Consider the following 12114-nt stretch of genomic DNA (forward strand, 5'->3'; position numbering starts at 1 on the left):
GTAGTGTTGCGTGCCTCAGTCCAGACTGGAGGTAAGGTCTTGTGAAGGTCAACGTTAGGTGCATCTGATAAATATCAGCTTTATGCAGATGTGGCTGCAAAACATGGACAGGAAGAGCAATCAAACTTTGACCCGTGTTTCAAGTGCAACCTCATCATCAAGGGAGATGGTGCCACTTAAAGTGAGCAGCTCATTTATCATCCCTACAGTAACTCTCATCCAACATAAGTGTGCATGTATTTGTTTGTATTTCAGCATGTTTGTGCATATTTCTTTTCTTTTTTGAAGCTATTTTTAATCATTTTCACATTGTACAACTTAAAGTAAAAAGGAAAGATAAACTAGATAGAAAAGGAGAAAGACCCAACCTGAGGTCATGGGGTGGACAACATGTACAGGAAATAATAATATTCATCATACAAAGGGCTTAACATATTCACAGCAAAATTACATACACTGAATAGTTGTACCAACTCCCTCTCTTCAGCTATGTAAATAGACCATTTTCTCCACCTTTTGCCCCCCAGCTCTTTTTGGAGACGTATACTATAAGTTAACTGTTCAAGAAGTTGCAAGTGTTAAACTATACGAACAAACAGGGCTACAGTTGGTCCATTCTTCTGAAGCCAATGCTTTGTAATAGCTTTTTTTTTCCTGCAGACAGCAAGATCTTTAAGAGGTATTTATCATCTTTACTTAACCCATCAGGGATATGACCGAGAAACAGAGAAGTGAATGTTACATCAATACTAAAACCCAAAACATTTGTGATAATTGTGGCCACATTCTTCCAAAAAAACTGAACAGAGGGACAAGACCAAAAGACATGGGCATGATCAACCATGTTTGTGCATTTTTCAAACAAAAAACATATGTTTCAGCTTGTCTGATTTACATTTGCAATTTCATTTTTGATTAGAAAAAGGCTACAAAGAGAAAGAGGGCTCTCTTAATGGCACATGCACACACATCCTTGTTCTACCACATTTGTGGGGATCTGTCATTGACATAATGCATTCACTCTCCCCTTACCCTAACCTTAACCATCAAGTCCAAACTCAGTGGTCACTAGCTTTTGTCACACTAGGAAAGTTCACGCTTTAGTGCAAGGGCAAAAGGTCATTTTATCTGGTGAAAGATGACACCTTAAAGACTGTCTGTGAAAACTGACCCATATCAACAAGGCATGAACTGTGAGGGCAAACTGTGACAAGACACAAGTCAACCCTTCATCCCTACAGAGTGGATGGCTGTTAGAGACCAATATGATCCATTAGAGGTTCTACCTCATTGTCACCTTTTGTTGCACTGGCTTCAGTCAAATACAGTGAAAGGAGAACTCACAGAAAACTACATAAAATAATTTTTTGAACATTTGAAAAGAAAACATTTTAAATATGTAATTTCTGCCTTCGCCATGAAAGTTGCTGCTTTTCAGCCACCCATGCCTTCACTTATAATCTTCAGGCTAGTTTCTATTGTCCCCACAACAACACAGACACAGTGTTATATCCAACAATAGTGTCTGCTCCCATTTTCCCAGTAATGCACCTTGTACTTGTGAGGATAAGAGAGAATGGAAGAAGGAGCAAGGTTACAACTGTGTGTGTGTGTGTGTGTGTGTGTGTGTGTGTGTGTGTGTGTGTGTGTGTGTGTCCCTATTCCTTTCAGTTTTATTGAGTTTAGGAATGTAGAGGTGAAGCCAAATTTGTCTTTTTCAAGAAATAAAAAATCTCCTTACTTCCTGCCACAGGAATGTCAGTTAACTGTTGAAGGGCAGCAGGAGGACTCACTGGCACAAGTGTTAACTTTAAAATAATAATTAAACTTGTTGTTGTTTCCGTGTGTCACAGTGACAGGTCTTGCGTGGAATCCAAAATAGCTTTATACCAGCAAGGGTCTGGTAATGTGTGTTTTTCAATATGAGAGGAAGTTTACATTTCAACTCAAAAGGACCTGTCTGCCACATGTGTGAGTGATGATAGACACAGTGTGTTACCAGTAAAGTATTCCTATAGCTTCTCCATGTGTGTGCCACACACCTGACGTGTTTTTGTCCTCTGGGCTTTAGTGTTGACACATAGGATGAGGTCTGTTTGTCTATGTCACCTATCCACTAAAGAGCTATGTGATGTCAGGCTTCAGTCTTATCAAAGGACACAAGCAGATAGTTCTGCAATTTTAGTTCATGACAGTAGATTTCAGTCAAAGTAAACAGTTAGTGCATGACACATCTATCAGATGGCTCCTTTCATTTTAACTTGAGAATGTAAAAGGGCTGTCTTGAGTTTGATATATGGAAAAATGGCTTTAATGAGCAGTTTTGTGTTCGTTGTACTTGAAGCTTAGAGGAGGCGTTCAGCTTAATGGTAACTTGATGGAAATGATAAAAGCAGTTAATTTCAACAGAATGCTGTAAAATCATTTCTATTTGTTCAATCATTTTTATTTAGTTTAGCATGAGATGTTTTTTTCTTTCTTTCTTTTTTGATCATTCATTAATAATCTTGCAAGGTAAATTAAATTTGTTGACCTTTGGTCAAGTAGACCTAAGTTTCTATATCCAGGGGTACTTAGACCCTGGGGGAACATGGAGAACATGGAAAACTCAACTAATTCAGCTAAAGTCTGCTGACTCATCTAAGAAGTTGTTTTAGTTAAGTTGAAATAGTTATTAGGCATATCATTCAGCCCTAATACATTTTATAATTAATTTAATAAGAACATATTTGGAACATTACTGATAGTTTAAGGAAGTAAAACCTGACATATTCACAGACTAATTCATCCCATCTGAATATGAAAGAAGTATGTGACACATTGTTTACCAATGGATGTATTAAATTAGGGCACGCTCTTATTTTCAGAGGGATTCCAGAGTTTCTGCTGATAAACAGGTCAGTTCCCTCTGGGTTCTGGTCTTTGGAGTTCTTTGTAGAGCGCAGCAGGACCTTCAAAGTTGAAAGGTCACACACTTCAGTGGGCATAACTAATCCTGTCATCTGGATTTGGGTCTGAATTCCTCTGTGATGAAAGGTGTAAGAGCTTCGGTTACTAGTCTGGGTGTCGGTTTATGGCCATTACCCAGCATGGCTTTGCAGGGAAGTGCAGGCTGAGGAATGGACTGTTGGCTGTGAAATTCACTCATTACATTACACTGGATTAATGGGACTTTGGTGTCCATGGGGCAATATTTTAGTGCATCTTGTTATTCTCAGGAAAAATAAGAAAAAATATCTACCATAGTCTTACCTAGCACAGCTAGTTGCATGTTGATGCAAAAAGGTCAAGTTGCATTACATTTTACAATGTTAGGCTCCAACAACCTGACCACAAAAGGCCATCTTTGTAATTACTGCAGCTGCCACAAAGGTTAAAGCCAAGGAGAGGATGGAAAGATGCTGACAGAGTTTTTCTTTTTTTCTCTGAACAGATCGTGAGGACCAATCAATCCTTTGCACGTGAGTACTACAACTCTTCAGTCTTTATTAATTCTCCTGCTCCCCGCTTGAGGTCATTTCACTGTTAGGTCAAATGGTTGTTCTGTTCTTTAAGGTGGTTCTGCTGATAAAGCAGCTTGATCAGCTAGAAAATGAAGCTGTCGCAAGATGAAGATTGTATAGCTCGACCTTAATAGGACCATCTTCTATAAAGGCAGGGTCACAAGTTTTTATATGTGCCTTACAGTAAAGAAGAGTGAAAATAAACATTTTAACTTACATATTTATATTGAGACCACGTTAGAAGGATCATTGCTCCTGGATTACCTGGTTTCCCGGTTATTATTTCTTAGTGAAATAAATCTTTTTCCATCTCCCCTCATCTTTCTCTCACCCTAGGTCAGTTGGCCAGTTCCCATCATCCTGCTGTGTTTTATTTAAAGACTTGTTTCAAATAGCTTTTTGCGGATGCTGGGTTGTGCCGCAGCTCTACCCAATACTGAGGGAGTTATGAGTGTGGTTTGGTGCCCTGCCTTCATCTACTAAGTAATTAAGTGGCACACTCTTTCAATGTGGCTTGAGTTGATGCTGCCACTGAACAGACAAGAGCTGTTGCATAATCTGTCCAGAGGTCTGAAAACAACACCCCCTGTTGGTTACAGTTCAGCCATTTTAACTGTCACCCCACTTTTTATTAAGTGGTGCGTTCACCCAATTTATAGCAGCTGCTCCCTCACTGTAAAACCATTTATATTGATTTCAATATAAATGACATCAGTTGGCGTGTATGATAATATTTCCTGGCGAAACACTTATTTGAGACCACCGGCCAGTTAATGACCTGTGTTTATGGTTTTTTGCAAGTATGACTCTGCACATTCAGAGCATAAAAAATACAGCATTAACTTTGCCACAACCACTTTTAATCCAGTTAAATTGACACATTCCTTTTGTGTGCATAACACAGCTTTCTTGTGTAGTTATGTGGTTTAGCGCTGTTCATGTGTACTGATGAGTAGTCTCATAAGTGATCAAACAGACCTGTGTTCAGTGTCCCATGTTACACACATTTTGACGCATTTGACTGTGAAGGGCTATAGTCTCTGCAGTCACCTATGAAATAGGCTCTAATTCCTAGATCACCATTTAAACAAGCTATGGAGATGTTCTCGTGAGGGATTTTTAGCTTAGACACAGGTGCTCGGACAGTGATGACACAAAATACAAATAGTAGCCCCCATGTTGCATCATGTCCACAGATTGTATCATGTGTGAAGAACAGGGAGCGGCCCATGAGGCCAAGAACTTGTAGAATTTCTCATGTAACAGTTGAGAATTCTTGTTGACATATGAGAGTTGTGAGAGAGCATTCAACAGAGGACGTGAGGCAGGAGATACCCAGTGTTCACAAAGTGGTGGTCCTGCCATACATGACCCCTCTAGAGTAAAGGATAAGATGTGAAAAGGTCAGTGAATGGTTATTTCCTTGAGAAACATTCTTCAGAGCCAAACTGGGATGTGTAACTCACTTGACCTATATTGCTCTGCCTGTGTTCTGCTTTTGAGGACTCACCCAGCAAATTCTAGCTAAAACTGCTTCTGCATCTTCCTTGTGCAGTAGAGCTAATTGCCAGCTAGACTAAAGCCACTGGTATGTATCTAGATGTAGTGTTGCTGGCCTGGTTTCAGTATTGGCCATGGTTTTCTGGGCTCTGGGACCTGACTGTGGGAGCTGTGGATGGCCCTGCCTGAACACAGCTATCATTAGAGACGGCCCAAAAGCAGAGCCTGGAAACTTTGGAGACTGGCCCACCAAACCACAGTGTTCTCCAGTAAAACCAACTGACAGGGGAATGGATGGATTTAGAAAGCAACAACAGATAACCTGATGGTCATTTTCTCCTTTCTTCACTTTTCCTTTTGTCTTTGCTTATTCTTTCGTTGGAGTTCATCCAGTCACTCCTGACCACTACAATGACGAGTAAGAGTGATTTTGGTCAGGGTTTTAGGTTGTACCTTGCTATATTGTGGACAACTTACACAGATTATTTCCTGTAGTGAATAAGAAAAAGATTACACACACATACACACACACACACACACACACAGAATAGGACTAAAGACGGGCTCTACCTCCCAAGTGAAAGCCTCTGATTCGTGATTGCAAACAAAGGGTGTTGTAATTTGAAAGTGATGAGAAAGTCTGAAATCAGCCTTTTCTCTCACCCATCCTTCATTCACTCACACTTTCTCACCCTCTGTCTGCTGATGTGTATATCCATGCTGTCTGTCCCCTTTGTTTTCAGAGGTGAATCAGGCGCTGGCAAGACCGAGAACACGAAGAAGGTCATCCAGTACCTGGCCCACGTTGCCTCCTCACACAAAGGACGCAAAGACCACAACATTCCTGTGAGATCCCCACTGCCTACATTTTTCCTACTCTATTCTTGGCAAAGCCTGGGCTTTTCATCTGTTCTCCTCTCCTCTCCTCTCAAGTACATCCCATTTAAACTATCCTTGCTGAATAGTCCATCTTCTCAACTTAAATGAAAAACTGAGTGCCCTTAATGGTGTTTTCTGAATTACCTCTGCCCATCATTATTGTAATTTAAAATATTAGTTTGACATTTTCAGAATCATGCTTATTCTCTATCTGGCAGGGTTCCTGCTCTCACATCTGACCATTAAATGTAACACTACAGCCAACAGCTGGTTACCTTAGTTTAGCACAAAGACTGAAAACAGCTATCCTGCCTCTGTCCGGCAGTAACAAAATCAGCCAACCAGTCTTTTGGTATATTATTTGTTTAATATTTGCAAAAACCAAATGTAAGAGATCACAGTGTAATGTTTACCACAGGTTAGGTACTGGATTATTTTGGGGTGGGACCAGTAAGCCTCTGCTGTTGTTTTTACACTGTTTAACAAAGAGAATACGTGTTACATAGCAAACTTTACACGTATTGGTTCGGCAGATTTTGTTACCTTTGGACAGGGCCAGGCTGCTGTTTCCCTGTGTTTCCAGCCTTTATATTAATCTAAGATAAGCGGCTGCTGGCTGTAGACTCATACTTAACCTTCTCATATAACTCTGCCAGAAATTGAACAAGTGTTTTTCACAAAATGTCAAATCATTCCTTTAATGAACTGTAACACTACTGTGCTCTATTCAAATTTAAAGTGCATATCTTAATGTTGATATTCAGCTGATAAAGAGTCATGTATTAATCCACAGCTACCCTAATAGATGTTAACATAGCCTCACTGGCCACTGCTCCTGCTTAATGTCATCCAATGCCATTCTGTGAGAGTGCAGCCATTGCTGGGCTAACTGTGTACTGGTGTTCTGTTCCCTGTGGCTTGTGTCTGACATAAGTGCTTCAGGTTTTAACACTTGCATTTGTTTATCCATAACAAACAGCCCGAATCTCCCAAAGCATTCAAGCTACAGGCAAGTGTATCTCCCGCTTTCTCAAAAAAGAGTGTGTGGTCCTTTTTTGATGTTTGTGTGTACGTGCATGCCCTTCTCTCCAAATCTCTGCCGCTTCCGTAATGATGTTGACAGACTAATCTAAGCTTCTTTCTTTATGAGGTATTTGTTTGTGCTGGCTCAGTCTTCTCACATGATTATGTGAAGCCTAGTGAATCTGCCATTACACCAGCAGACTCATGATAATAAAACACTTTGTTTTATCAGTTGGTTCAGGCTTGTTAGAACAGTTGGAAACTGAGATGCTTTATTAGAAACACATGTCAGTTAAATACAAATAATTAGGTTGTACCTGCCATTAGAACTGTTCACATTAAGTATTAGTGGAGTATCATTGGACTCTGTGTAGCCTTGCTGTGTTGGTTTGTTTGTAATCATTTCAATTGTACATGTTATTTAGGAAGAGCAGTGTGAAAATCAGACCATAGCCGCACTAAACATCTCTCCTCAAGCTTCATCTTTTACATTTCAGTGAAGTGCATCTATGACAATACAAACCCAGGTGTAAAATGGAGATATCAAAGATGATTAAAGATGATAGAAGTTGATCAAATCTTTCGTAAACTGATGCATGTTTTCCATTGGTGATGTACATTAGATGCATGTGTGTGTAGTATGAAGAGCATTTCAATTAATAATTCATTTCTAGCTTGGCCTATTGTATAGCCTTGGCTGTGGTAATATTATTCCAGTTACCCAATGTGCCTTGGAATTCATGTGTGGCTTTTGTTGCCCAGTCAATAATCAAACACAGGGGATGTTTCTATGTGGGTGTTGAAGCCTAACCTGGATTTTTGGATTTTAATCTGCAATATTTTGTCCCAGAAGTAACATAAGTGAGACTCTGCTGACACACTGCTGAATTTGCTCCAACTTCAACTCCAACCCCAACAAAACTTGATATTTTCTGACTCACCTCCTCTCTGCTTGATTTATCCGGTAGCTATTTTTTCTTTCTCCCCTAAACCAGTACCTGATGTTTCTGTGTCCTCTGCAAATCTAATAACTATGGAAGCAGAGTGAGTCCTCTAACCGGCAGCTCTGATCACACATAATCCAGGTGAATGCCCTCTAATATGCTGTGTTTCAGTAGCTTTGGGTGAGAAGCTGTAACTCAGTGCCTCAGTACTCCCCTGCCTGAGCACACCATCCACACTGACCTCCTTAATGCTGCTTTCCCTCTGCATTGCATTATGGCTGCCTCTGAGCACAGGCCAGAGGAATGTAGAACCAGGGATCGAGGGAAGGCAAGATGTGGTGCAGGAGAGAAGATTGGAAGGGGGTGAAAAGGGGGGAGATGAAGTAGTGGAGAAGAAGTAAAGCAGACCAGACTTTCATATTTCACCCAGTGAGAAAGACTGGGAAAGCCTGTTTACTTGTGTTGTTGTACTGGGATTTATGCACTGGTTTCTGTGTTGTTCTCTGTTAGTCAGAACCTGAAAGATAAAGGGTAAAATGTGGAGGAGGATAGTTACTCCCTAATTCTGTTGATAAAACCCGTGTCCTTCAGGAGGCTATCCTTCATTCAGGTATCAACACACCTAAACAGACAGAGAAGACTGCACAAAAATATTGAAATGCTGCTTGTACATTGTTGCGCAAAGGTGCTGCACATCCTATTTCCATGTCTGGCCCATATGTTTGGCCAGACTTTGTATGTAGACCTCTAGCAGAGCTCAGTGGTCTTAGGCAGAAAACTCTTAATCTGTACCTTGTTTCCTTGTCGTTTTCCATTATTGTACTCATTGAGTTAAAGATTAGTAAAAATAATTAGTATTGTCTCTTTCTCAGTCTCACTTTTATTGCTCCCTGTGTAACAACACATCTAAGTAGGGCTATAGATAGTCCTATGTTTCTCTCAACTGCAGTTTCTGGCCAGCCAACCAGGCAGCAAGTCAGAGCACAGGCAGAACTTGCTCTGTTTGCCCTGGACAGTCCAGAGGAGTATCTTGGAGTCACTTCAAGGCAGGGTCCAATCTGCTGTGGTGCAGGTGGTGACGCTAGCCCATGGGCTATTTCTGTACTGTCAGTGCCCTGGATAGTGGAGATTGTGTCATGTGCATGGGAGTTAGAGGTTTCGGGGGCCGTAGGGAATGTCCCAACCACCTATCAACCCAGGTTTTGAGATTTGGGAGGAAGCCATCATCAGTATAACCGTCATGGTGGTGCAGTCTTTGAGTATATAGGGTATATCATCACAGCCACAGGAATGTGCAGGCGGGCAGCACACTCTCACTCATCAACCCAAACTAACCACTATATATCACTATAGGCCACTACTCGCTGTAGTGCATTTGTGGTTTCACAAGTTCTGTCAAACAGTTTGGTTTTCTTTGCCCCTTAAACTTCTCGAGTTCACTTGACAAAAATCACATTGTACTGCAGTTGACTAAAGTAAAGCCAGCAGAGTATTATAAATTGCTCACTGTCTGAAAGATCGGTTTAGCATATTGACTTGGCTGCATTTTCCTCTACCTGCTCTGTTACAAAGAATTGGTTTGCCTTGCCAGCTTGTGTATGTTTTGGCAGACACATACAAATGTGATAAATAGTGATAAAAAAGATTCATTACGTGGGACCAGATATTAGAAAAGTTTGACAGCTTGTTGGATTCTTACTTCTCTGTCTTTCTTCACAGGGTGAGTTGGAACGCCAGCTCCTGCAAGCCAACCCCATCCTTGAATCTTTTGGCAATGCCAAGACAGTGAAAAACGACAACTCATCTCGCTTCGTAAGTCTAGGATTCCTGTTTAAACATATGTACAGGTAGTATTTAGAAGGGAAACAGGTTTACTCCACATGTACTGTAAATGCAGGTTACGTCTTCCCTAAAGAAATGTGCACAAAGAATCCAACAAATTGAACACGGAGGATGCTTGTCCCCACTCAAGGTCTTTAACCCTAGAACACTAACGTTAAAATTAGTTACACCATCACTAACGTCGGGTGAAAATCACCTGAACGCATGCCTCTTGAAAAAACCATAGATGGGAGGAGGGAAACAAACATACCATTAATGACATCAATGAGCAGCCTGAAGCTACCCAAGGACCCATGCAACTCAGACAGCAGCAACACAATGAAAATCACATGACAAGAATCGTGTGGGTGAAAATCACCCAACGTTCGTGTTCTAGGGTTAATAAAGTTAGTCTGTGGAGGGCTTCTCAAAGTCAGCTATATAAAAGAGATAATCTGATGTATTATTGGAAGTCTTTTAACCTGGAACTAATTTGACTTGGGTTTATTTTGGGATAAAAAACAAAACGCAAATTGGTACAAATGTACCAATAAAGAGAAAGATTAGATAATTAGTTGTCCTTCGATGCAGTGTTCATGAAATCAGTGAAAGTAAATCAAATAAAAACATCTGAAAGTGAATCAAATGAAAACATCTGGACTTTCTCAAGGAATGATGGATTTTAACCAGAATGCAAATGTTCCCTTTCTTTTCAGCATAATTATTAACTCTTTATCCCTGAATTTTATACTATTAGAATACAGTGCTGTACAGTATTAGTGTGGCAATAGCTTGAGATTTTAGGAAATAAACTTATTTGTATTGCAGAGATTTAAATGAGAAGATCAATACTTTATGTTTGTATGGTGAATATGAAGCTATAGCCACCAGTGGGTTAGCTTAGCTTAGCCCAAAGACTCCAAAGGAAAACAACTAGACTGGGTCTGTCTGAAGGTTAAAAAAAAAAGCTATCTACCAACACCTCTAAAGCTCACTTAGCAACACATTATACCTTGTTTCATGACCAAAAAACCAGTGAACACTCCAGGAAGTTTCTGTTTGCTGCCAAGAAATAGTCTAGATAAAACCTTTGTAAGATCTTAGTGTGTTGTTTTTTATGTAGGTTATTGTACGTATTTGACAAATGAGATATAACTTGTCAGTTAGTGAGCTGAGTGTTGGTCGGCGGATTTTGTTACCTTTGGACAGAGCCAGGCTAACCGCTTTCCTCTGTTTTCAGTCTTTGAGATAAGCTAAGCTAACCAACTGCTGGCTGTAGCTTCATATTTACTGTACCGAGATGAGAGTGATCAGTATCAGTCTTCAGAAAGTAAATAAAATTTATTTTCCAAATTGTATTCCTTTAATATTTCTTTTTTATTACAATTTTGTAACTATAAAATATTGGATAAAAAATAATGATTTTGTTTATAGCTCTTGTTTCAGAAAACTTTGCTTTCTATTAATTTCCTAAAAATCTAGTATTGTGAAGTGGCCTGATGTCATACTTTGAATATTTTTTATATGATGAGTTACAGGGACCATGACAATTCTTGCTGTAAGTCCTGTGCTGTAACGTGGCCAAGATTAACCACCGTGTTGCTCTGTACTCATGAATCATCATGAGAAGCTGTGACCACCAGTAGACAGATGGGCACACACACTTACACACACAATCACTGTCAGGAAACCACAGACATGCCTGAGATTCTTTCTGACCTGTTAACCTGGCTTTTCCTAATATAGGCATTTTGTTCTTCACTGTGTTTCTGTCATCTGCAAGAAACCACAAGGTGGTATTTAAAACACAACAGTGCCTGAAGGAAGAAGAAATAGAAATAGATAGTCGACAGATGGACACAAACATGACATCACAGGCTTTCTAATTAACGAGGAGTTTCAAGTTCAGCAGCTGTTTTTTTAACATAATTTTACATGTTTTTTCTTGCAGGGGAAGTTCATCAGAATCAACTTTGACGTCACAGGCTACATTGTTGGGGCCAATATTGAAACTTGTATCCTCCTCACCGTGACAGGCTGAGAGAGCAGACCATTAAAGGACTGTTTGAAAAATAAAGAGCTAAAATACAGGGTACATATTGAGTTGAGGGCTGAGAGTAGTGGTTAGGCTATTTGACTCACCACTGCCTATGCTTAACCACAGAAATGCTTTTCCTGGTCTGTATATTCCAGAGTTAGTGAGCACTGAGCTATAATGAAACCATTTTTATTGGTATTCCTTGTTTTATTCGAGTTTATTAATGCCTGGAAGAAGAATAAGGGATTCGGTTTATTTGGATGAAATGTCTGTGTTGCAACACTTGTAGAAAAAGTAAATGTATTTGTAGATTAGAGTTAGATTTGATTCATATGAGATTTCTTTGGTTTGTTTAAAATCCAGGATATCTATAGGAAGATTGATTGGTTGTGTGTTTAATGAGATT

The 12114-nt window shown here is 39.9% G+C and overlaps 1 protein-coding gene across 3 annotated transcripts in view; it reads left to right on the top strand.

The window, feature by feature from the left end:
* Positions 1–12114, top strand: part of LOC139618494 (myosin-10) — a 58743-nt gene that overhangs the window by 25443 nt on the left and 21186 nt on the right. For 2 of the 3 annotated variants that reach the window (XM_071474454.1, XM_071474455.1), the window contains exons 4-8: positions 3434–3461; positions 5747–5849; positions 6862–6891; positions 9569–9661; positions 11622–11685. In XM_071474454.1, the coding sequence (XP_071330555.1) occupies positions 3434–3461; positions 5747–5849; positions 6862–6891; positions 9569–9661; positions 11622–11685 (318 nt within the window). The remainder of the gene's footprint in view (positions 1–3433; positions 3462–5746; positions 5850–6861; positions 6892–9568; positions 9662–11621; positions 11686–12114) is intronic. The other variant, XM_071474456.1, reaches the window with a different exon arrangement.

Source organism: Trachinotus anak, unplaced genomic scaffold (assembly GCF_046630095.1).
Source record: "Trachinotus anak isolate AG129_WGS33_773 ecotype Australia unplaced genomic scaffold, CSIRO_AGI_Tana_v1 ptg000003l, whole genome shotgun sequence".
In the NCBI taxonomy this organism is placed as follows: domain Eukaryota; kingdom Metazoa; phylum Chordata; class Actinopteri; order Carangiformes; family Carangidae; genus Trachinotus; species Trachinotus anak.